This window comes from Orbicella franksi, chromosome 1, assembly GCF_964199315.1.
Source record: "Orbicella franksi chromosome 1, jaOrbFran1.1, whole genome shotgun sequence".
In the NCBI taxonomy this organism is placed as follows: Eukaryota; Metazoa; Cnidaria; class Anthozoa; order Scleractinia; family Merulinidae; genus Orbicella; species Orbicella franksi.
In genome coordinates this window covers 16,134,375-16,160,814 of record NC_138145.1, presented here as the reverse complement: position 1 = coordinate 16,160,814, position 26,440 = coordinate 16,134,375, and the positions used below count along the sequence as shown (strand labels likewise).

The 26,440-nt window shown below is 37.4% G+C and overlaps 2 protein-coding genes across 3 annotated transcripts; both read right to left on the bottom strand.

Moving 5' to 3' along the window:
* Positions 1-90: 90 nt before the first annotated feature.
* Positions 91-11,153, bottom strand: LOC145493061 (uncharacterized). Of its 2 annotated transcripts, none has more exons than XM_081472475.1 (6): positions 11,128-11,153; positions 10,634-10,710; positions 5,671-6,508; positions 4,437-4,652; positions 3,409-3,564; positions 91-1,917 (listed from the first exon to the last, which is right to left on the bottom strand). In XM_081472475.1, the coding sequence occupies exons 2-6, from the start codon at positions 10,661-10,663 to the stop codon at positions 1,496-1,498; spliced, it is 1,662 nt and encodes a 553-aa protein (XP_081328601.1). In that variant the 5' UTR covers positions 10,664-10,710; positions 11,128-11,153; the 3' UTR covers positions 91-1,495. The 2 variants fall into 2 exon arrangements, with proteins under 2 accessions (XP_081328601.1, XP_081328595.1); XM_081472469.1 differs by lacking the exon at positions 11,128-11,153 and adding an exon at positions 10,937-11,120.
* A 3,765-nt stretch (positions 11,154-14,918) lies between these two features.
* Positions 14,919-24,868, bottom strand: LOC145493078 (uncharacterized). The gene is made up of 4 exons (XM_081472487.1): positions 24,269-24,868; positions 23,578-23,670; positions 20,375-21,056; positions 14,919-19,287 (listed from the first exon to the last, which is right to left on the bottom strand). Exons 1-4 carry the CDS (start codon positions 24,467-24,469, stop codon positions 18,845-18,847), a joined length of 1,419 nt encoding a protein of 472 aa, XP_081328613.1. The 5' UTR covers positions 24,470-24,868; the 3' UTR covers positions 14,919-18,844.
* Between the last annotated feature and the right edge of the window lie 1,572 nt (positions 24,869-26,440).

The following is a 26,440-nucleotide window of genomic DNA, read 5'->3' as shown; positions in this document are numbered from 1 at the left end:
ATGATTTAATAATTTTAAGAAACGTCTTTACACCTTATTACGCAGTAAAGAAAGCTAAATCTTAAAGCACAATTTTTGAGAAAAATAGCAAACGTAGTAATTTTTAAATACATCTGTTTAAATTTTCTTCAAATTACATAGAACATTAAATATTTCTAAATATGACTACTTAAAGTTTACAGAAATCTGCATGACATGGATCAATCACCGATCCAGCAGTTTTATAAACTATAGCAAATTATCATGCTTACATACAAAACAAATTGCAGAAAATAATCTTATTTACATATTGAAAACAAGGCAAAAAAACTCAGCTGACGACACAATCTTTGCACTCAAGTCGCATAGTGGGTCTGTCTGTGCCAGATGTTATTCACAAATCACAAAAACGTTGATCACGTAGTATGGGCAAAAAAGTAATTAAATAATTGATATTGTGAGTATGATAATAAAGGAGTTCACTCGATGGCAATTAATATCAAGAAGAAAAAAATCCTTGGGTGTCGTACAGTTGCACTGGAATAGTCGTATAACACAATAACTATATGCTAGGTATTTAACAGTCATTTGCAGTGTAGAATTCAGTCCTATTTCCTATAACATGTTTACAACTTCAAGGATGGTACTTATTGCAAATGGACACTCACTGTCACATTGCACACTGTGTAGCACTTAAGTGGAACATGCATCTGGTACATCAAGACTTAAATTAATAGAAAATTTAACTCAGTCATCAGTGTAAGTTCTTTCCCTTGTATTATCAAAAGTCAAAAGTTATGAAATTTGTAGTTATTTACAACTAAAAAAACGTACAACACACTACAAATCTTAAACTTTCTACACAAATAATCTGCTCATGTTATGAAAATACAAGTAACTATATCACTTCACTTAAGTATTTCACTAATAATTTTTTTCAGCTTTTTTCATGATCACATATCTTTGGGCAAACATACTGTCTAGCGAAAACAATTCTATACAAAATGAAAAATACATCTAAGTTCCTTTTTTGACCTGTATTTTGCCTTTAATAAGTTAGCAAACACTACTTCATGCAGTTACCAAGAAGATAATATCCTGTATGTTACAGAAGCTGGCAAATTCAAAATTTGCAGTTAAAACAAGCATGGTGCAAGTGCCACATAATAAACTATTAACAGTACTAACCCAGCTTGCTTAAGCTGCATTGGGCAATATTGGCTTTTGATCGTTTTTGTACAGACTGAGCACACAGCCTCAGGTCAATATTCCTCAGTACAGCCCTTTTGCTTGGTTAGTAAGAGGTTATATCTGAACTGTTTTACTTAGGTGAGCAAAACATGTTTCATCCAGCCCCCTATTCCCTACAAAACAAAACCTTTAAAAAATTACCAAAACACACAAAATAAGTATGCATTCAGTTTTCAACCAACTGTCAATTTTTCAAGAGAGTGAAAAGTTAAACCAATGAATACAACTTGTAATTAGGTCCCTTTCCACAGAAGACGATGGCAAATTATTTTTTTTGTTTTCTCCATTCATCCAAAACCCACTCTTCAATTACTGTCACGACATCATTTCTTTCCATTTCAGCAAGGATTGCCTTAAAACGTTCAGTGGAGCAATCCTTTTGAGATTTGAATTCCTGTAGGATTAACTCGGTTGGATTATCCCTCTGTTCAAGCCACGAGATAGTGTCTTTGTTGAGGCCGACCTTTTCTGCAAGCAAGCGGAAATCATTCCAGGACAGTCGACATAATGTGTCAAGCTTCATACAGATTTTTTTATAAAATCTGATTGGGATGGCAGACATAGTTTCACTCAAGAGCCTGGTCTGGAAGGCTTGTGGAATATTAGCAAATTGTGGGGGCTCAGCAAGGAGCAGGTGAAGCTCTGTAGTTGATGTGCCCTGATCTTGAACAGGAGGCCTTTGCAATCCTATTATATACAAAGGAAACAGACTTGTCAAAACAAAAGAAATAAGGACATTGCAAAAAATAATGTAAATTACAAGAAAATGGAGACACAGGGGCTTATTGGTTAGTGCACAATAGACTCATATCCACCAGTCCAGATCCTTGTGTTGTGTTGTGTTGCTGGCAGAATCACAGCCCTGCCTCTCTCTTTACTAGTAATGGCAGTGTCTGCATACAAGCCAAGTGGCCCATCAGGCCAGAGCTTATCCCAGTTTCCGTAACATGCATGTGTAGTTGTCATTGAGTCACTACCTCCCTGGAACTTCTATTTTCAGATCATAAACACAATCTCTATTGTTTCTTAGAGCTTGGACCATTGCTACCACCTTTGTCTTGTATCTCGGAATAAAATTGGTATACAGTCCAAGCTCTCATAAGCTAGTGACCACCTCAGTAATTGCAAAAATGTGGTCATAACTAGAGCTAGTCATGGACAAGAGTGTGTCTAGATCTTGTAAATGACCTCCTGATGAAACAATGGAGTTTGATCACTAATTAACAAGAGCTTTAATTTAATAAGCATAAAGTTTGTGAAATGTAAATAGTTATTATTAGTCCATTAACTGGATTATTACAAATTGCTTTATTTTTTCCTGCTACAGGTACACAAATATACCACTAACTGATCCACAGGGACTGAAACCTTCCCAGAATCACTTATTCACATAAGTACAGTGTCTCTTTTGCAAATCAGACTCTTGGAGTAGTCACCTACAAGAGCTTAAAAACAAAAGATAACACCGGTTGGTAATGGACCTTTTTGGTGATACGGCGGCCATTTCAAATTCTATTGTTTCAGATAGCTATTGTGGGATGCTCAGGGGGCAAATTAGTATGTATTTGCCCCCTAACATCCCAAAATAGCTATTTGAAACAACAGAATTCAAAATGGCCACTGTATCGCCGAAAAACGTCCATTGCCAAAAGTAGTCGCAGTCGCTTATGAGAGCTTTTCATTACAGAGTATGAGCAGGGGTTTCGTTAATGTTTTCAGCAGGAGGGTGACTGGTTTTCACAGGAGGGCAAAACATTTTGGACTGAACTTCTTCATAAGAAAAACTTCCCTCTAGATGATCAAACCAGGTGGGCAAAAATTATCCTCACAGCTGGTCAATTTGCCTGGTGCCTGGCCCTTAATGAAACCACTGCATCAGTGACAATTTAAACAGTGGTCACAGAGGTGGTCCTAACTGAAGCTGGTTGCTTATGAAAGCAGTCACAAGGAATTCATGGACTGTATATGAAAACCCGCAATAATTATATTTTCTTGACTGGTACTCAGACCATCTAAGCATGGGAACCAAAATCATATCTGATGTTTTAACAAAATTTCAGTGACTGGTTATTGGCCATTGTATGGGATATTGGTAAAAAAGAATTCTTCCCACTGGATGAGCATAATTAATTCTTTGCAATAAATATAACTTGCAATGACAGAAAAAGAACCACATACTTTCTGTGTCAGGTTTTTGGACCTCAACATCAACAGACTGCAAACAGACTCGTGGTAATTCACCATGGCCAATAGAGGCTGGCTCAGGAAAGCTGTCTTTGGCAATATTTGTGGAAGCCAAATGATCATTCATGGGCATCTCAGTCGCCACGCGAACTGTGGAAAATTAAAGCATAAAGTTTTTATTCAGCTACCATTTTTTGACAAGAAATGAATAGTATCAGCTAGGTTAAATAGCAATAATTACACATACGTTTGTAAACTTAAGGTGCAATAACTATTGACTGTCCCGCTCACAATTAATAAACTAAAAAATAACACAGAAAAAACTCTTAAGCAACCGTTGGGATCAGGAAGTTTTATTATCAATATTCTTATATAACAATAGCTGTGTTGGAAACTAAAATAAATTTGACAGCCATTGCCATTCCCGTGACTGACTCTCGAAATGTACTTGCCTGGTGTAATTTTCAGTGTTTCAATTATCACTACGAGAAAGCCAATCATGGTCCATTTTAGAAAACACTTACGTTGTTTTTCATTGAAAACTTAGTTGGGCATCTAAAAAGATTAAAAGAATTTAAAAAAAGAACTCTGGTAAGGATTTTCTTGCCAAAATGGAAAATAAAAAGGAGGGTTAATTAATATTTCAGGTCAAATAATTTCTCAAGAATGGTAATGATTTGTGCTTGTTTGGTGGTCTTCACTCATGCATGGACAAGCAGGTAAGTGCTTAAATTTCCAACACTGCAGCAAAATAATAAGACAATGGTACAGCAAAATTAAATTACAGTTATTATGATATAAAGATTAAAAATTATTTGAAATAACATAATTCAGAAGAGACAGAACTGAACTGATGATGGAACAGACTGTATCTTTTCTGCCTAGTGAGTTGTTTTCATTGTCCAGTAATGAGCAGGCAAGGTTACTCACGTCACATTCACTGTAAATCATGACTGTGATAACATTATACAGCAGTATGAAAATACTGGTAGATGTAAAACAAATGAGTAATGAAAACATACCATATCCTTTCTTGATTCTTGGACTACTGAAAAGCTTTTTGAAGCCACGCTTCAAATCTGATGTTTGTTTTGGCTTATCAAGATCCTTGAGACATCCTGGGTGGGAGCGAGACCTACGCATCATTGACTTAACGTCAGATTTAATTTCAGTGGGAGCTGACAGCAGCCGTTGATACACTGGTTTCTTCACTGTCCTAGTTTTCACCACTGCTGTATCTGAAGTGAACAATGAAAAAATATTAGACTGCATGAATGACTGAATTTATTAATGAGTGAGTCAGAGCAGTGCACTTGCTAGCTTGCAAACATGTAGAAAGGAAGGAAGAAATGATTGATTGAATAAATGTGGGTGGAAGAGTATCAACAAATGCTTGCTGGTTTTTTCTTCTAACAGTTTTATAGTGCAAGAACCAAACTACTACTTTAAATGTTGTGTCCCCTTATTAGTACGGGTTTCTCCCAGGCTACATGGTTTGATACTTTAATAATTTCATTTATTATTTATTAATGTTCTTACTTAAGATGTATGTTGCATGAAGTGTCACAAGCTACAAGGAAGTGGCATATGTTTATTTTAGAAATAATTGATAACAATCTAGTTACAAATGATTGCATGTGACTGAATGCAAAGTGCCATTAGAAGAGGTTTAAGCACAAAATACAATTATTACCAGTACAGTATTTACAAGACCTAACTTTCAATTCTGCTGCTTTTATTATATATTTGTATTTGAAGGAAATTCCATGTATTTGTAGGATGCCTCCTTTTTAAATTTTTTTTAAGACTTTCATGTCATATTCATATTAATAACTGAAGTAAATTGTATTTACTCCTGATCTCCAATGACTCACAGAGTTACCATGGCTAAAAAAGAAACCTTTTTTCTTTCTCTGAATTCTCCACGATAATTTTGAAAAGATTTTTTTCATCAAATACATAATCACAATCAAGTATATAATCAACAGCAAAATCAATAATAAACCAATTTATCATTAACAATAATTACAATTTCCTCAAATTTAATAAATCTGCAAAGTTGTAGTTGACAGTGTACCGTAGAATTCCAAAAGTAACAGCTTCCATTACTTTTGGATTTAGCAGGCAAAAGGGGCTGCTACTTTTGTGTAGCCGTTACTTTCAGATGGTTAAAAAACATTTGTACATTAGCAGTCATTTCAGACAAAGTGGATGTGTACCAAGTTATTAATTATTAATTATACTAATAGTGATCACCTGAAGGCACAGTTCCTTGTACTTTGGCATCTTCTTTCAAACGACTTCCATTTGCATTCATACAAGAAGGCGATTCCAAGTCTTGGTCCTGGCACTGACCATTGGCATCAAAATAAAATGTATGCTCACCATTGTTTGAACCCATAAGGTTACAGCAAAAACAGCAACACCTTTTAAGGAAACTTTTGATATCCTGCCAGCTATAATACTTCCAAATTACAACCATTAGAACTATAATGATGACAAATATTACAGAACTAACTGCAACAGCTGCAATTTCTAATGCTTCAGGCCCTCCTTGATTCTGTGGTTGGTGATCTTGCCTTTTATGATCTGCTTCTGTTGGAGGGTAACACTTGAAACTGGTTTGCCTGCATTGTTTACTAGAAGGAAGTCCAGAGTCCTCACATTGTTCTTCATGGTATTTTACATCTTCACCACAACAGTAACTGCAAGCATGGCAGTCTTCACTGATCTTACTCTTGTAGTAACCCCTCTGACATATCCCTAAACATTCTGTAGTGTCTTCCTCAGGAGTACACTCTCCTGTCTTAAGTTCATGCTTGCCACAATTCCTGCAGCTTCTGCAGGTAGAATAATCCTGTGTACTAGAGGTGCTAACTCCTTCAACACAAGGGACACATGTTATTGGGGTTCTAAATGGAATACTGGAGCCACATTGCACGCTTAATCCAGATCCAGGAGGGCATTCTGTATTAGTACATTTCCAAATAACAGAATGTGTCTCATTTATCACTCTTTCTATTTCATCATGCCTGGGTTTCTGACGTTTTCCATGCACAGAAACAAGACCAGAAGCAGTGATAAGAGCAACCACCTGCAAAAGCAAGTCAATAGTCAATAGTTGAAAAAAGGTGCTGAATTTGTATATTTCAAAAGAAATGATATTGCAGACAGCAAGGCTGTCAGTAGTTTAGGGTGCTCAGAGGTACAGAGATCAAGTCCACCAACCTACATACACATTTGTACCATAGCCTGGATTTGTTAGAATTCAGCGGTCACAAACTTCTCCATACTTTTGAGACCTTTTGAAAAGCCAACAAGTCTCCCTCCTGCCAGTTGGGGCTTTGTAACTTTTTGAATAGGGTGCCAAAAAACTTCTCTGTGCTAAACTGACAACTGTTTACCTTGCACTCACATCTTTTTCACATAAATTACTACAGGTCAAAGGGACCTAGGGTAGGGGTTTTTCCAAATTATGGTGGCCTATACGCATCAAGGCAAAACCAAAAACCTCATAGCAAAACCAAATAAGTTCATGTCAAAACCAAAAACCTCATAACAAAACCAAATAAGCTAACGGCAAAATAAAATAAACTTGTGGCAAAACCAAAAAGCTTTGACTTTCTGCCAAAAGGTTTTTGGTCTTGCCATGAACTTTTTGGTTTTGCCATGAGCTTCTTCTCTCACCAACAGGCGACTGACATCAGCTACCGACAGCTGACCATAAGGTACTGCTTACTGCATAAGGTATAGCCATTGATTAGTGCATCAGTCGAGTGTCAACTGATATATCGAATGTGTGATCACCACTAACATCAAATGACAATCAATGGCATCTGTGAAAATTAATATCTGACCTACTGTCCATTGAGCTATGATTGATTTGTCAGCCAAAGTTTGCTGAGATGGCAATGGAGTGTCAATTGCTGGTATCAGTCTACACTCAACTGTAGGTGTCTTTAAGGCTCCGTCCACACATATCCAGATATTTTTGAATCTGCAACTTTTTCTTTCTGGATATGGCTTCTGTCCACATGCATCCAGCAAATTCGGCAGCGAATCCAGATATTTTTTAATCCGCTCTTCAGAGTGGAAAAAAATAAATCCACAACGAATCTGATAACGCATGGATGGTGAATCCCGATATTTTCAAATCCGATGACATAGCAAAATCGTGTCCAGTCTCTTACTGAACAATAAACCAATATGGTGGCAAAACATGTAGGCTTAGTTTCTTTAGAGTGAATCTGGATACCATCGGATACGTGTGGACAAGCGAATTTGATTTGAATACGCTGCATGTGGACAGGGAAATTTTTGAATCTGGAAAGAAAAAGTTGCGGATTCAAAAATATCCGGATATGTGTGGATGGGGCCTTAGTTTAGTACACATGATCCCTATCATCCATAACCGACTTGCAAGCAATTTTTGTTTTTATAATCCTCTTTCAACAGCTCAAATAAGAAATTATACAGAATTAAACTTCTGCAATGCTTCGAAGCAGGGGATGTTTATACTGATGTGATTTCTAGTCAATTATCTAAATTTTTCTGCAAGAAGCAACCCACCCTAGTTAACTCTAGCCATACAGGTCATATTTTGTACACTCTCATCTGGATTTGAAATGTTCTTTTCCAAGAGATGTGTGTTGTGAATATTAGCATTGGGGATTTAAAACTAAAGCACTCCTCAGATGTTCACATAATGGAAGCCACACATTCCAGGTTAACTGACATCATACAACAGGGTGAGGAACAGATGCTTCTGTATAGGGAGAGCATTTCAAGAAATAGCGATGCACCCCCAGCCAAAAAACTTAGGATTACCCCTTATGAGAAAAGGCCTTTACTGAATGATTTGTTTACCTTAAATTATAGCTATCATATGCAAAATGTTTTCAACACGATTTTTACAGATCACATGCGACTCTTTTTACCCAAATAATGCGTCATACAACCCCAGGATTAAGATGGAGCAAATGCCGGTGTCACAGTGATATGTGTATCCCCGTGATATGTGTATCCCCGCACACATATCACTAGTGATATGTGTATCCCCTGTGGGGATACACAAAACACTGATACGCGCCTGGGCATTCAACGAACAAAATGGCGACTCGGTTGCGAGGTTCCGACGAGCGCTGTAAAGAGTAGAAGAAACCAGAAATGAATTCGCGCCCAACGGAGCAGATTAGGATTTCTTGAGTTTGGTTGAGTTCCAACCGACTCGATTGTATATCTGACTAAAACTTCGAACAGCGGATACGCATATCACTAATTATTTCATGGCGCAGTGATCTCAGTGTGTATCCCCTAAAAACAGCCGTTAGATTGACTATCTACCTGATCGAAGAAAATGGCCAATTATTGCTGAAACGTGCTGGCTGCTTACTCGCTACGACATTTATACCCAGGTTGAGGTTTGCGGAGTTTGCAACTCAAATGTCTAAATATCTAAACTGAAATCGCGTGCAGGGTATACACATATCACTAATTATTTCATGGCGCAGTGATATGTGTATCCCCAGAAACACAACTGTTATAATATAGCGCATCAACCTTGTCAAAACTGCAGGCAATATTAGCACCCGACGTTTTTACACGGCTTGGGTTCACTGAAGTTTGAAACTCGATAATTCCACTAAAAACGCGTGCACGCGTGCACGGGATAATAAGGGATACACATATCACTGATTATTTCATGAACTAGTGATATGTGTATCCCCATGGACACAGCTGTTATATTGGCTTTCTACCCAAGAAGAAAAATGCCCATAACATTTGCATTGTCAAAACTGGCTTGCTAGAAATATTCACACCCGGCATTTATTCATAGCTTGGGATTTCTGGAGTTTCACTGACCTCGGTTGTACACCGTCGCCGACCGCATGCAGGGGATACACATATCACTAATTATTACATGGCGCAGTGATATGTGTATCCCCTGAAGACAGCCGTAATCTAGGTTAACTGCCGAAGAATGAACGTCGAATATTATGAAACGTGCTAGCAATATTCGCAGTATAGCAATGTATACAGCTTGAGACTTAACATATCTTACAAAAAGTCGAACTGAAAAGTGGGTGCAGGGGATACACGAGTGCCACTAATCATTTTATGGCGATCGGGTCGAAGCCGTGATATGTGTTTCACTCCACAAATAATTCAGATGCAAACAAGGCGATGAACAGTGGAGAATATGCGTTACTCGAGGGGTGAGAATGCACCGCACAATTAATATCGTCCTAGAAATCCGGTGCCGTGAAACTCAAATTGAAATATATCTAGATCCATTTGGTGTTCAACTTTAAATTCATTATATCCTGCTCGCAGAAAACCAGTTAGGATCAAGAACACAATTCTAGCAGCAGATACGTAAACTTTTTCAACTACAAAAATTGAGATTTGTTTGGGTTAGTCGTTCGTCCAGTAAGCGACCAGACGACGAGAGCGCTTTCAAGGAGGATATTGCTTTTTAAAGTAGAGGGGAGGGGGGTGGGGGATACATATATCACTGGTCGCCATTTTGGAGGGGACACACATATCACTAGTGATATGTGTGCGGGGATACACATATCACGGGGATACACATATCACTGTGACACCGGGCTATTACCCTGGAGCAGGAATCACCTCTGGAACCCAGTCACACGAATTTATGTTTCTCCCTTTAAAAATACCGGCATTACTAGTCCATTTTTAAAACACTTAATTGTGTTTTACTGCAAACTGTTAAGTTACTTTATTCTCAACAGAGGGAACTGCTGCTTTCACTTTTCTCATAACCTACGCTAAATTCAGACCTACTTATTCATAACCTACGCTAAATTATGTGCTTTATTCAGACATCTTTAATTGCTTGGATTGCCACTTTCAGAAAGTGAGAGGAAAAACTTAAGCTCAATTCTTCGCGCCCTTTCAGATGTTCTAAAAACGCTCAGAGAAAAACAATCACCCAAGACAACCAGTATTTGGGAAAGATGAAAGTTAAATGGTTCTCGATTTTCTCTTACAAGAATTTTAAAATAGAAAAGATCGAGTGACTAAGTTACCGGCTCGCTCAACGGCGAGCAAGGAAAATTAGTATGTGCGGAAAATGAGGAAAATTTTTCATCGGCATGTACGTGCAAGGCAGCACGTATTGTTTTTGCTCTACCTTTTTTTACATTTAAAGCAAGCTTAAATGAACTAAAATTATGTAAATATACCATGTACATACCAAACAACAATTGAGCTTTAATGTTTTCATCGAATGACGTTACTGTGGCCCCGCAGCATCGTAAACAGTTGACAAATCTGAAAGATACAAACAATTTGAAGAGTAGCCAAGTAGTCAAGATCAACTGATGGAGTTTGTTACAGCTCAATATCGATCGATATTATTCATTAGAAAGGATAACGATCACTCATTTGTGCAAGGATGAAAAGAAGTTAATTTACCCGTAAATTACCCCAGCTACCAAATCCCGAAAGAGCATCCACAAATTTTCAAGATCCAAGAAAGTTCTCAACAAAAGTTTACCTCTTAATAAGCGGTATTGCCTAACGACACAACGCACCGAGTATAAACCCTCGAGGATCTCTGGATCGAATATCGAGTCAATATTGAAGCATTCAGTAACAAACGACTATTAAACCCTCGAGGATCTCTGGATCGAATATCGAGTAAATATTGAAGCATACAGTAACAAACGCGCAAGTTTCTGTACTCACGTTGTAGAGGCATTCGTTGGGATTCGATTCATTTTCCCTGAACTTTATACGTTTGACAGGCTTGAATCGGGGATTCCCCGTATGGATAATGCTCAATAGTGATTGGTTCAAAACAATGACGTGGTAAGTTCATCGGGCAATCGTAAGGCGCTCTTTGCGCGGGAAAACTATGTTATCGACTAATCTTGATTCTGATTGGTTTTCTACCCGTCCATCATGCCAAGAATTTAGAGAATTTAGAGAATTCAGAGAATTCTTGCTGAATTGCAGCAAGTTACGTATGATGTAACCCGTGGAAAACAACGTCAACGAGAGGTCCAACAAGAGCGTTTTTCCACGGCCCACGGGTGCAGAGGCTATTTTAGGGCTCGTCAAGCGTGACGAACCTAAGAGCGAACGGTCTGCGTGGGAGGCTCGAGGCTACATCATCGTCAGATTTCTGTGACAAGCAAAGTAAATTTCTAGATAAATAACTTTTCTTTTGCCATATATATATATATATATATATATATATATATATATATATGTATGTAATTGTACATTGAAGAATGCTTACCGTAGAGGTTGTTTCATTTTTTAACTAGTGCCAAGTGCGTAGGACGGAGGACTATTGGGGTTATGTAAGAGTCAATGAACACAGCAACGCCGAGGACGACGCCTAATCAAAACTAGTGAGACAATCTCAGATAGTGCAGAGTGTAATGTGTAGCTCTGACGCAGTACTCATGACACAGTTCCTACATAACCCCTGCTGTTCACTCCTGGTTTGTACTGATCTTGCTAGTCAGCACTATTTTAGTGCTACCCTCCTTAAATAAAGTCTTTACTTGCCTGCCTGCCTGCCTGACAATTTTCCTCTTCACGAAAACGTTTGTAACTTGATAGTTTTGTTTTCCTCGCAACGGTATGTAACCTAAAACTCTTGTTTTCTCGAAAACACACGGAAGATGTGCTATTATTCTTTTCACAGCTAGAGATAAATGGTAGAAAGTTGAATGTCGGATGAAGAAATGGAACAGGAACTATTTGCTTTATTTAAAACGCAAATTTTCTTTTAACCGATAAACAGGAACTGATCTAATTATCAAATTGTCACGGAACAGCACGTTTTGTTGCCACCTTTGGCGTTAACAATAAAACCACTTAAAATACACACTGATATCGATTAATAAAACTGGGGAGCGTTTCAACGAGAGGTATTGAAAGTAAACAGCGCTACTTGACCGAGATTATATCCTTCATCGGTGAACAAGTCCCATCAGAGACTGATAAAATTTATGCTTTCAGTAGGTGCCACGGAGTCTGCAACAATATTTGAGCAGTTTCCTGGGTTTTTGCTCAATTTGACAAGTTTTAATGCCGCTTACTTGGGAGAGTTTCGGCTGCGGGTATGAACATTTTGCTTTCTTTGATAGAGAAAATTAAAGGATGAAATAAACGCAGTCGTGTAGTTTGGAAACAATAGATGATATTTCTTGGACCAAGTTAGACGTAATTCCAAAAGATACGCAGTCGCATTAGCATCCTTGTATCGTGCTAACGATGCTAGAGCGCATGCGTACGACTTATTGGGGTTCTACCACAAGGAAAAGCGCTCAACGTTAGTGTGTGATCTTGTATGAAATGTATCTTCCACCTGATATGTAGTTGACACTAACGCTTATTAATCTGCGCATGCGTTTAGAGCAAATATTGGTTTTGTTCTAAAGAGAAAAGTACCACAAGGAGAGCAAGGGGCTTTTCGAAACAAATATATAGCTTTTTGAAGAGTTCAAAGAATTAAGGTAGGTCTATGCACTATCAACTTTACGTAGTACTCACAAGTACCTACTCCATCCTAACCCCCCTTGCTGCTAGTCTAATTGAAATTAATTAATTAAACAAACATTAAAGTTTACACCTTATTTCCATAGTGCCATAGTGCCTTATTGCCATAGAACTTTAGCAACGTCAATCCAAAGCACTCTGCACTAACTAGTGAGACAATCTCAGATAGTGCAGAGCGCAATTGATATCTCTGATACAGTAGTCCCATAAGTACTCACCCATGCTCGGTTCACTTCCGGTTTGTGTCTATCTTAGTAGTCTGCTACGGCTTTTCCCCTTTGCAGTGTGTATGTTTCAAGGTTGTATTTTCATTCAAGGTCCAAAAATTACGCACAAATTAATTACTACTGATGTTTTACTTTGATTTTCGTTCATTTTAAATTCAATAATACGCTGAAGCAGCAAACGTGACAATTTAGTTCTTCACGCCAACTTTGTAACTTGATACTTTTGTTTTCCTCGCAATGGCATGTAATATGAAACCCTTGTTTTCTCCAAAACATACGGAAGATGTCCTTGTTTTTTGGAGATAAATGAAAGAAAGTTAAATATCTGATGTAGTGATGAAGAAACGGAACAGAAACGATGTTGTTTTACTAAAAATGCAAATTTTTACCGATGAACTGGAACTAATTTAATTATCAGATAGTCACGAAATACCACTTTCTTCTTCTGTTGCCACCTTTGTTGTTAACAATAAAACAATTCAAAATTAACACACAACGATATTGATGGCTGAGAAGCATTTCAACGAAAAGTATTGAAGATAAACAGCGCTACTTGGCCGATATGAATGAGTCTCCTCAAAGACTGATTAAATTAATTTGCGCTTTCATTGGGTGCCACGGCGTCTGCAGCAATATTTGAGCATTTTCCTGGTTTCTTTTGTTACAAATTTACAATTTGCGGAGTATTAAAGCGACTAACTTAGGAACTTTTTGGTCTCTCTTACAGACACAATTAAGGCAAGAAATAAACAAGCCGCTAAGGAGAAGCAATACATTTGAACCCTGACAAGCACACTATTGTAGATTGAAAACAGCAGATGATATTTGTTGAACCGACCTGTGTGTAATTCTAAAAGCTACGCAGCCACAGTAACGTTTCACTTTTGCAATAAAAAGGGACAATTGGCGCTACCTGAAAAATAATTGCCGTCCTTGGTCACATGACATGATATATAAAATACCGCGTGGAAAGATAGTGTATAACACTAACGATGCTAGAACGCATGCGTCTTACATGTTGAGCTCTACCATAAGGAAAACCACTCAACATTTGTGCGTGATTCCGTATACAATGTGTCCTTCACCATATCTAATATAGAAGCCACGAATGCTAACTAATCTACGCATGCGTTTAGGACAAATTAGTTTTGTTCTAAGGAGAATGGTACCACAAGGAGAGCCAAGGGGTTACCTGAAACAAATATATAGCTTTGCGATGCGAGGAAAGTTATTCTATCATCCTCAGCTGGTAATCTTGGCGTTATTTTTGATAAGTGTTTTAACTTTGAGGAACACATAAAATCAATTTGCAAGTCTTCTCATTATCACATGAAAAATATCGCCAAAATCAGAAAGTACATTGACGAGGAGAGTGCTAAAATTGTTGTTCATGCCTTTGTTACTGCGAAATTAGATAGCTGCAATTCACTGCTATATGGTCTTCCAAAACATCTACTTTCAAGATTACAATCTATTCAAAATACAGCAGCTCGAGTTGTTACACGTACTAGGAAATTTGATCATATCACCCCTGTCCTAAAACAGCTCCACTGGTTACCTGTTTGCTACCGTATAATTTTTAAAATTCTCCTACTGGTCTACAAAGCTCTCAATGGAACAACGCCTTACTACATCAGTGAATTACTTAAGTACAACACCTCTCAACGGAAATTAAGATCATCCTCTGAACACCTTCTGGCGACTCCGAAAGCTAGACTGAAAACATATGGAGAGAGAGCATTTGCTGTGGCGGCACCAAGACTATGGAACTCAATCCCACTTGAACTAAGATCCAGTAGTTTGATTGACATTTTTAAACAGCATTTAAAAACATATCTTTTTAAACAAGATTTTTAACTCTTTTAATTTTTAGATGATTTTTAATTTTTTTTTCCCCTCCTCTTTTTTAGCTTAAATATTTTTTTATTTAATGTAAAGCGCCATGGACAAATAGTGGATTGGTGCTATATAAATATTTTATTATTATTATTATTATTATTAAAGCTAAGTGACGGCGATAGAACGTGTTTTACGTAGAGTACACATGTACCTTTCCCACCCTACCCCCACTACTTCCTTGCCTCTAGACTAATTAATTAATTGAAATTAATTAATTAAACAAACATTAAAGTTTACACCTTAGCGCCATGGCACCATAGTACCTTAGCGTCTTAGTTCCTTAGCAGCAGGCAGCTCCCATAACCATCCCAATAGTGCACTCTGCACTAAAAATGAATTGGTTGTCTAATCACTCTGCAGTGAAATGAAAGCAAAATAATTTCGAATTTAATACAAGTCTTGTTTATTGATCAGACATAAACAGCCCTAACATAGTTTACTGCAACAAACATAGGTGACGCTAGGATAGTTATTAATACAACAAATGTACTGAACAAAAACACAGAAATTTTGCTAAAACAAAATTTCTAGAATGAAGTGATCAAAAATGGAGATGCCGTCAAGTATGCTCACGACTTCGTGGCTCGAACATTACCCTCTCGCTTTGCTCAAGGGGTTGACATCAAATATTTTTGCTCACAGATTAGTCTACACGCATCACATGACCAAATATTTCCCAGCTAAAACTGGGGAATATCCAAGTTTAGCACCCACAATCAACATATCACACAATTTTTTTTATAACTTAATTCATATTTTTATTCATAAAATGTAGATATGCAATAACTCTATTACCCTAAACTTGCTATTTAAAACTTACTATTTGTAAAAATGTGATCTAAAAGAGAACACAAACAACATTTATGTGAAATAACATAGCAAACAAAACAAATACCAGGCATCCACACAAAACTTAAAGCTTTCAGTCTATATAGCATTCTTTCTGTTGTCAAACCCCAAAACTGTCATATAAAGATTTAAACTTTTAACACTTAAACATAAAAATACTAAGGATGCCTGCATACTTTAAATAAACCAACATTAGCTAATATTGCTGTTTTCTTAGCCTAAATGAGGAGTTCTATACAAGGTTATTATCAATCATGAGGCTGCACAAGGACTTTTTAAACAAAACATCCCTTACAACAATCAGCAAACGTGAAAACTATTAAGAACGGTTTTCTTTTGTAAAAAAATAGCACGTGTAGTCTAAAGCCCTGGGCAAACAATCGCAACATTTGAACATAACATATGACAAAATTGTTGGGCGCAACATGTTGGACCTGTTTGGCCACCCTGTTGTGGCGTGTTGCAACATGTTGGGTGTATGCGACATGTCGGGTGTTGTTGGCTCAAGTTTGGAACAGGGTGCCAAAAATTACGGCACAACATGTTGCGTCGAACAATATTGCCATATGTTCGGTTGAAATGTTGCAATTGTTTGGCCAGGGCTTAGATCACTATAGATATTCAAATCTTAGAACCTAATAATGCTGATTAAATCAAATACAACGTTTTACCTATTCTTGTCCATTCTTAGTGCCTGGACCTAGAAGATGTTCTAAGATTCATTTGGAGTTCCAAAGATGTTCCAAATTCCAAATTTGCATACTATAAAAGGGACTACAGAGACCAGTTTAAAGTGGTAGGGCTAAAAACTCTGGCCAACACAAACAAACATTAATAGAGGGCCACTGCTCTGCTGTTTTAGTACTCTCAAGTGGTAAAATCATACATTATCCATGTCATCTGGAACCCTAAAGAAAAGGATACAGCCCTACCAGTGTCACCCCACCCCCTTCCTCTGCTGCAGTCCCTGTATAATAATTTGGAAGAGGAAACAACCTTGAACCAATTAACTCAAGCTTAAATAGAAGGCATAGACTTCCAAGCCTCAGACTGGATCAAGTTAACAATTAAATAACTATTTAACTAAGAGTAGTTCATTTGAGGTACCTGAATGTCAAGTTAGTGAACTTAAGTCATGCGATATCTGGGCTGTTGTTAAGTTTGAGTCACCTGTTACCTTGATATTTACACCTATAACAAATTTGCTACTTTGTGAGTGAATTGTGTCAGTAAAAGGTAAGTTCACCCATAACATCAAGGTCCTCAATCAAGCATACTCAGCCATACAGCCCTGGATATATTGGCGAATATGTGTGACAATGCATGGGACTCATGATCACTTGTGTGACAAGTGGCACATATACATTGACATTGCAAAAGTGGGCAGGTTTATAATACTGCCATGACTAACACTCTCCTACCACTTTTGGTATGGCTTAGAATATATTTTCAAAAATGATAACAGCAGTGACAATGCATCAATTTAATAAGAAAAAAACTTCAAAAATTGCTAGTCAGGATTGACTTTAAGGTTGCTGTTTGTTGCAAACAAAGTATGGATTAAAAAAATAATGAGCAATAATGAGAATTACTGTCATTTCACTCCATGGTTAGTTAGCTGCAAGTCAGTTCGCTCCAACTAAAAGTTAGATAGCTCCACACAGGTAACTGAGTTTGGCTTGGCAGTGGATGAAAGAACAACGAATAATCTATATGCAAGTTGGAGCAAACTCACTTGGAGCAGCTTGGAGCAATCTAACCATGGAGCGAAGTGACCAGATACCAATAATGATCATTAAACATAAGCTTAAGAGAATTCAATAAGGTACAAAACGGACTACTAAGTTGAGCTTCTCTTTGACATGCTATCTTCTCCCCTACTTGTGAAATGATAAGCCTGGTTATGAGAACTGGATCACTAGATAATGCAATTCAGCAGTTTTCATTGGCTTAGTGTTCTATTGGAGATCCACAAATCTGATTGGTTCTCTCATTTTTTATTCGCTGATAGACAACGATTGCACATGCTACTCTTGAAGCTGAAAATTATACATATAATTTTAGGCTGTTATCCTTTAGTGTCTACTAAACCAATTAGTCTATTGGTCGTGTCTTGCCTTTGTTTTCTATGAGTAATAGTTGACTTAGCTAGGCCTCATTGACCTTGTATTCACTCGACAGAAAACTCGGGCAGCATGGTATAATTTTTAATTATACCATGCCATACGAATATAGTGAGCATACCTGTATTTTTTTGAGCATTTTTATTCTTACGTTATTTTAACTTTCTACATTTTGTGGGCATTTTTAGCAAAACAATTGTTCCACTCGTTCTTGCTGGATATGGATGATATTATAAACAACTTGGCACTATGCACCTCATTAGCTATCTATAATGTCATATCCAAGTGTGCTTGTGGAAAAATATTGGTAACTATTTCACTCTTGAAGAGAACTTTTGGTTAAAAGTGACAAAAAAGAGCCGTAAAAATCGAACCAAATGAATTTCAATTGCCTTTACCCTGTACTAGGTACTGGGTAAGTTGCACTTCTTTCAATCATGTAGAAAAATTGTACACAAACTGAAGAAGGGAGCTCTCCACTACTGGAAGTGATGGGAAAATGCAAATAATTTTAGCGAGTTTTGAAATTAATTCACCATATCATGTTATTTGACATGGTCATAAATAATTATTATTGTTACGATCTCATCTGGGTGGTAAGGAGAAACAGGAAATATATTGGGGGTTTAAGTTTCAAAATGCCATAGATCTGTCATGATGGTTGATCTGATTGATATGCGTGTTATAATTGGTTGGAAAAGGTTGAGGTCTTTTGGCCCCTCATTCATACCTGCTTACAAGTCTGTATTTTCCCTTGTGGTTAATGAATAAATTGATATCTGATCTTTAATTTCACCAGTCATTTATCAGACAGATGATGTCATCCCTTCCAATTCCTTCCATTATATCAACAAAACCCTTTACTAAAAGAGAATTCTTTTTGTTTAGAACAACATAGCTGGTGGAATTAAAATAATTATTATCTGGTTGTTGTGTTATGGCTGCCTGTTTAAGAATGGCAAGGTCAGAAAGTGAAATTCCAAGCTTGTATGCCAGCATTTTAACATCATTCCCATCAGCTCTCGGTATATCAAGTAAGAGACAAATTTTGTACAGAAGAGGATATGGCATCTTCAAAACCTTTGTGTTGTATTTTTGTGTTTGTGACAGAGCTGACCAGTTAATAGGTCCTCCTTGCTCCAATATACTATCAGCAATGGCACCGTTCTGTACAATGAGAAATTGAGACAGCGGTACAGGAGGACTTGACCGGGTATGCAACTGAACAGCATAAACTGTAAACAAGAAAATAAATTAAATGTAGTGTCAGCATGTTGACTTGCAATAAGATTTGGTATTTTCTGTCCCTCTATTAACTTGAAACTAAATTTCAGTTCTAACCCTAACCCTAACCCTAATCCTAACCCACTCTAAAGTGTTAGTTGAAATAATAATTGTAATAAGAATTATAATTATACATAAATTAAAATTCAAATTAGAATTATGTCTGACATTGGAGTTGAAATCACACCAGGCTCTCATGCCAAACAAACAGAATCACACACAATGTAATCTGTACCTTCCACTTCCCAAATAGATCTACAAACTAAAACCAAACTGAACTATCAGTTTCTTGCTTCTGGATATTGATACAAATGCTGTACTACCATGCTGTTCTTGTGCAGTCATAAAAATTATTTCACAGCAACAGTATTATCATATCTGTATTTAAGATGGAATCTGCAGAAGTTTGAGTAACAAGTAGACAAAAACCTAGTACCAAGATTATTTACACCACATTGCCAACTTCTGTGTGACTGTTTTAAATGTCTTCCCAAAAAAAATCATTTCTAGCAACACCAAACGTCAAAACAAATGTTGAACTTTGTATGAAACACTTGAAAGTACTGGTGAAATGAAACTGATGATGAAATTTACCTATGTTTGCACAATTTCTCTGAACTTTGAAATTTATTTTCTCTCCTTTCCATGGAGAATTGTTTTTGGTGTTATTTCAGGTAATTATTTATATCTTTAGCTTTAAGAAAATGTAAAAAGGACTGTAAAATACTTAAAATTATTCTGGTACTGATATTAATCCACTAAAAGCTAAAATTGCTCGATTTTCTATCAGATTTCGTTTTAATAATCATATACATATTTTCTTTATTAAATTAATGCCTTCTAATGGCTTTTATTTTTAAATTGCTCTGGTAGATCCAGTAGTTCATTAGAACCCGGTGTTCATAAAGAAACTCATGGTAGCTCATTTTTGAGGGCCATATCATATCATGTCTCACCATTATAGCCTACGGTCAAGGGGTTCTTAAAATTTACAATTCTACCATAGAGACAGGCAAGATGGTATGTATTACTATTTACCTGGAGCTGCAACAAAATCTGAGGATTTGCTATTTCCTTCAGAAGAACCTTGTGCTGCAAAACACTGGGATCTCTGATTGCTATCTCCTATCTCAGATGTACGACCATTGAGACGTCTAAATTCAACAGCATTTGTTGTGTAATTGATGCTGCAAGTTTCATTGTCTTGAGGAAGAACATCTGACTGTGTTGGTGAGGAAGAATCAGGCCTGACAGGATCATCTGGTTGTAGTGGTACTTGTTTTCTGCTCTTTCTGCTAATCCTGTACAAGACAGCTACCAGTGCAACTGCAAGAAATATTCCACCAAATATATAGATACTTGAGTATTTCTTCCATCCTGCTGACGCAAGTTCTTTTTCAGTCTCCTGCTTCTTTGTGGTATCTGATCTGTCAGTTCCTTTAATACTTGATCTGGTAGGAGCACTGGAACTAGTAGTGGGATGAATGCTTGTGGCTGGTGTTTGCGTGCTAGCCTTAGGAAGAACCACAGGGTCTGATTGAATTACACATTTTATCTCTGTACCAAAAGGAACAGTTGTTCCACAAGAGACTGATGAAGTGTAATCACCGTCACACTGTGGACAAGGGAAACAACTGATGCACTCCCCTGTTGTAGTGTCGACTGTTTTTATATATTGGCCAGTGCACTCTGGACATTGAGTTCTCACCCTTACAGGTATCTAAGAAAGAAAAAAGACAAAAATGCAAAACAATTTATAATGGACTTGAATATTTCAGTTAAATATTGGCAAATTTTATCTTCTTACCACTAGAAAGATTAGAAAACGTTATTGATCGTAAAGCTCCGCCTATTCAATAATAAAAATATGTCAAATATTCCAAATTTTTCACCCCAAAATACCAAAAATAGGCCGAAAAAGGTACTTTATTTTACTCAAAGGCACTTTGAGTGCTTTCCTTCATGACTGGGAGATTTGGTGGCTGGATATCCTGGAAGAGTTGGTATAGATGCACAGAACGGTCAGTGTAAAACGCAGACTGCAGACCGGGGGTAAAATCCAGACTGAAGGTAAAATAAAAAATATTAATAATAAAAAATGAGTCATAAGGATAAAATAAATAGTGTTTGTAAAATGCCACATCAGGACTCACGAAACACATAAAGGCCTCACTCAGAAGTTGAATTTTGTACACGTCAAGTTTTGGCATCTCTTAAAACAAAATGGTCATACTAACGATTATTTGAGAACGCCGAAATGTTATAATTTCTCGTGTTTGGATAGCCGACTGTCACCTTTCAGCAAATACCAATTCACAAACCTCTTGATATATTTAAGTCGTAAACAACGATTGAATGTCTTTCACAAACTAGGCTCGATACCTACAAGTTTAGCTTGCACTGTTGTTGTGCTGTCGTGTTTTTCTTGCCTTTTGTTCCGAATGATTCCAAGTCCATTTGAAGCAGCTAAGACACACAGTGGTTTGAACGCTATTAAGGTCATTCCTCACATTTGCATTGCACATCCTTACTGCGCATAATTTATGGCACCATTAGCGCGCGCTTGTGCACGCGCATATTGAAAACATGACGGATTTGCCTTGATATTGAGTTGTGTCAGTTGAAAAATGGCTCTAGCTCACCAACGAGCATGGGCACCCCAATTTTTCTTCCAGTCGTTGTAATCAACTAATCATAAACTTTGCATGAGAAAAGACTGATCTAATTTCTATTGCTGAAAATTGAATAAATAAGAAAAATAGCAAATACACTGTGGTCTTTTCTATTTTTCAGTCGGTAACCACGTCAAGAAATTTGGTTCAAATTTTTAATCAAGGATTTAGCTTTCTGTCTGAATCAAACTTAAACGTTTATTTGTGGTCTGACACAATGTATTGACTGTAGTTTAATGCGTGTTCTTATGAGTCTGGGCTTACAAAGATGTCACAATTACTGGGAATGCGTTCTTATAATAAGCATTAAATAATGCCAAAATGGGGCATTTTCAATGCCTCACTGCTCCTTAATGAGCATGGGCACCCCCCTTTTTTATTTCAAAATTGAAGTTATCATATGACAAATATTTAGTGGACAAAGTTTGAACAAAAATCTATTGTAACTTTTATTTCACAGGAATTACCTTAAGCCTTTGTCGATGAAAATAGGATGAAGGAATTGCGGTGCAAGAGTTGGTCGGTCCCAGACCTAATCACGTTAACAAAATTCAAAATGGCCGAGACGTAAACAAAGGTAAAATGCATAGAATTATGATTAGTTCGGGCCCTTGTGAACTTGGTGCAACAAAATGGGAGGTTCAAGATCTCGAGGTTGATAATATAATGTTTGTCTAAGGCTAGGAAACGTCTTTTGGTTTGAGTTTTCGGGATTTTGGTAAAAAGATTACAGGTACGTGTACGAACACTCCCAAGTCTTTATTTGATTCGGATTTGATCATTGTGTTTTTTGTTATTAATATTTTATTTTACCCTCAGTCTGCATTTTACCCCTGGTCTGCAGTCTACAGTCTGCATTTTACCTCAGTCTGCATTTTACCCCCGGTCTGCAGTCTGCGTTTTACACTGACCGTGCACAGAATGTGTCCCTTTTAACAAAGTATTACTGTACTATTAAAAGAAAGCTGGTCATGCATCATTTAGGACTTGTAAGGGCTAAATTAAGCCATTGACATTGTCCATGATAACAAATTGTCTGATTTTCCATTGTCAACCAACAGCTGACAATTCAGATACGCAAGCATTGTGTAGACTCAACAGAAACATCGAACTTTGAATTTCTCAAGATCAGATAACTAAGAACTTCTGAATGGCTTTTCAACTGACTATATACTCTTATACACTAAAAACTCGAATTACAGCACCTGTATTTTGTACCGTAGTACGTATCCATTTTTGACATAAAACAGGCTTCTCCACAAAGTATCTCTTTCCACCAAAAAACGAAAAGCAGTAGCATTTTGAAGCAGAGCAAATAGTAATCCCAGTCGACAAATTCATCGTGGCCCTTGGGGCATGAAATCGAGGCTCCGAAACCCCTGGGCTTGCGAATACGCGGATTACCCGGTGATAGGATCTCAATTGGTCGAATCAGGTCGAGCTCATAATCGAGACGCAGCGTCTAATTTAGATATAAATTTCCTTTGCTAGTCTCAGTTGATCAGCGAGTCTGCTTGATTTTCTGCACCTGTGACGCTCGCTTATAAACAGTGACGAAAGTTAACTTACCGCTAAAACCAAGAGGACGTAGACTCCTAGAGTCGACTGCCAGGTTAATAAACGTCTTGCCGCTGGGTCGAAAATTGTAAAAAGGATCATTACCTTGAGAGAAAAATAAATAAACGATAAGAAAATTTGAAAAAAGTGTTACTCATCGGCCGAACTTGCCCACAAGCCGAGCTGTTGGCCGAACTTTGGACGCGTACGGAGAAACATGAAGTCAAGTGCTAAAGCTGGAAGAAGAATTTATTTTGTTCGCAGCACATACAGAGAAAAAAGTACGTATGTATACACGAACAAAGAAAAATAGAAGTGATTTCACACAAAGTGCCAGAAAATGGCTTAATATTAGACCCTTAGACCCTGGTCTCCTTCGCAGCCTCTTCTTTGGGATGTCACGCAACGTTCCCCCAAAGAAATCGTGGGAAATTTATCGGTAAACATGGTAAACCAACGTTTCTTTGGAGGGAGCGTTGCGTGACATCCCACAAAAAGGCTGCGAAGGAGACTACTTAGACCCCCTCGTTGCAATACGTATTAAAATAATACTATTAAAACTAAGACTAAGAGTACAGTTGGATGGTTTTGTAGTCACTTCACGGAAATATTCACTGGAAAGAAATTCCTTCTTCCCACTAAAACGTGCCGAACATTGAAACACAACCTGAACAAAAAGTGAGAAATATTCGAGTTTCTGAACCTTTTCGTGTGCTTCTCCAAATCGCTTGGCTCTACAGAAAAGCTCGAGGCGACAGCCGAGAGCAACTCTGACAACTCTAGCTTCTTGAGTGCTCTCCAAACTTCCCAAGTGCATCCATAACTCGATATGTGCACAGCTAAAAGCATGAACCAATTCTTTTTCTTTGCTGAGTTTGCTTTCTATTATCATGCAAATTGGCATAACTAGAATACCAGCACGTCAAGTACGAGACATGGAACAGCAAACAAACATTTGCTGGGTAAGCATTTTATCGAGCATGTTATTTAACATCGCGAAAATGCCTCCCTGTTGAAAAAGCCTTCGTTTTGTCTCTAACCCTAGATAAATTCTTCCAGTATTGTCTCTTCAAACTTTCACATTCTCAGTTTCTTTCGCATTGAACCATGTACACACTCAGCATTATACAAAACTGACGTCAAGATTTTTATATTTTTTCAAAACAGCTTATAGATAACAGCTGCCGAACTCCTGACCTTTTTCCGGCGTGACTCAGCACTGGCAAACTATGTAAAAACCGCAAGACATATACAAATAACTTAAAGAGATGAAGGATAGAGACATGTTGTAGGTTGAATTTATAAAGATCATTGATTCGCCATGGTCCGAAAATTAATAAAACTCAGGATCTTGCTTTTATTACATCATACATGTAATCTGCTCTGTTAATTATATGAGAATCGAATCAATAACTCAAAAAACCCTTTGAGCCAACTATGTTCGAGCAAGATCAATATGAATAATTTTTCGTTTTTTTCTTTTTTTCGTGCTTTAAATAGTTCTCGAAGAACAAAGCACTTTCACGAAAATTGTCGAGTTTCCTTCCAGAATGTTTGCTAAACGCTAGCGAGATGCGGGGGACGGTGCGGGGTTGATTTCCCTGAGTCATGCTCTCCGAGGGGGGAAATTACTTTTAAACGGAAAATTACTTTTTGCATGGCGCCATAGATGAATAAAAATGAGCTCTCGTCAATATTTGTTCATGAACCGCCCAAGGAGCATACAGCCAACCCTGATAGCTGCTGCAATTATTTTTTTTCACTGTGGATCCGTGGAAAAAGACAAAAACCTTTTACATTATTTGATTATCGCAAACCGTGAAAAATCCCGCCCAAGTATTGATTTTTCTCAGATATGGATTATGAACACTAATTCTAGTCGTTCTAGACCATTCTAAGGCTTGGTTTATTACTCGCTTTAAAAAGACCTAGACAACCATACAGACAGTTCTCAGGTAATGTCTGACCCGAATGCAAATTTATGTGTTTGACGTTTCATTCCGTTCCGATTCAGAATTGCCCGAGGATTTTATATGCTTGCATTTATATAGTTAAAAAGGGGAAAATTTTAAGGGACTTGCTTCAGCTCCAGAAAAAAAAAGACAAACACAAGGTAAGCCTTAGCATTTCTGCGTATTTATCGAACATTTTTATCAGTGCTTTATCTTAAAAAGAGTGAAGTTCGCGTGCACAACCTGGACTCAATTAACTACCCGTGTTTGCACTGTATCAATGATATGAAAAGAATAAATTGCTACGTTTAGAAAGCATGAAATCCAGTGGCGGATCTAGGGGAGGGGTGCGTTCCCCGCCCCCCCGCCTATTTTGGGTAAAAAACAAAAATCGCAGAAGGAAGAAAAGCCGGCAGGGCAAGCAAGAAAAAACGGGGTGTACCCTTAGCTCAAGGTCTGGATCTGCCACTGAAATCTATTATGTATTTTTAATTGCGTTCAAAAGTAGCGCTGCCTACATATAGAGGATATTACATGCCCGTGCGTGGATACAAATTTTATCTTCGAGTGTTCAACTCGATATCTCACGAGTGAGTGCAGCGAACGAGTGAGATATTGAGTTGAACACGAGAAGATAAAATTCGTATCCACAAGCAGGCATGTAATATTCTGTTTATTATATAAACATACTAATGACGACGTTTTTGACGATTTTCCGAAGATTTCCGACCACTTTCCGAAGATTTTCCAAAATTTTTCCCAACGCCAGACGAACGCTTCCGAACATTTTCCGAACATTTTCCTAAGATAACCGAAGATTGCCGAAGACGACCGAAGTAGATCCGAAGATGTTTCGATCATACATCAACAAATTTAAGTGTAGTTAAAAGAACAAAAGAAAAACGCTATCAGAAAGGAATGAT

Excerpts from the sequence above, each read along its gene's own strand:
- LOC145493061 (XM_081472475.1), bottom strand. The coding sequence starts at position 10,663 with ATGAAAACATTAAAGCTCAATTGTTGTTTG. Across the intron at positions 6,509-10,633 it reads TAAAGCTCAATTGTTGTTTG|GTGGTTGCTCTTATCACTGC; the intron begins GTATGTACATGG and ends TTGCTTTTGCAG. Across the intron at positions 1,918-3,408 it reads CCAAAAACCTGACACAGAAA|GATTGCAAAGGCCTCCTGTT; the intron begins GTATGTGGTTCT and ends TGTATATAATAG.
- LOC145493078 (XM_081472487.1), bottom strand. The coding sequence starts at position 24,469 with ATGCCAATTTGCATGATAATAGAAAGCAAACTCAGCAAAGAAAAAGAA. Across the intron at positions 23,671-24,268 it reads TTGGAGAAGCACACGAAAAG|GTAATGATCCTTTTTACAAT; the intron begins GTTCAGAAACTC and ends TTTTCTCTCAAG. Across the intron at positions 21,057-23,577 it reads ACGTCCTCTTGGTTTTAGCG|ATACCTGTAAGGGTGAGAAC; the intron begins GTAAGTTAACTT and ends TTTCTTTCTTAG.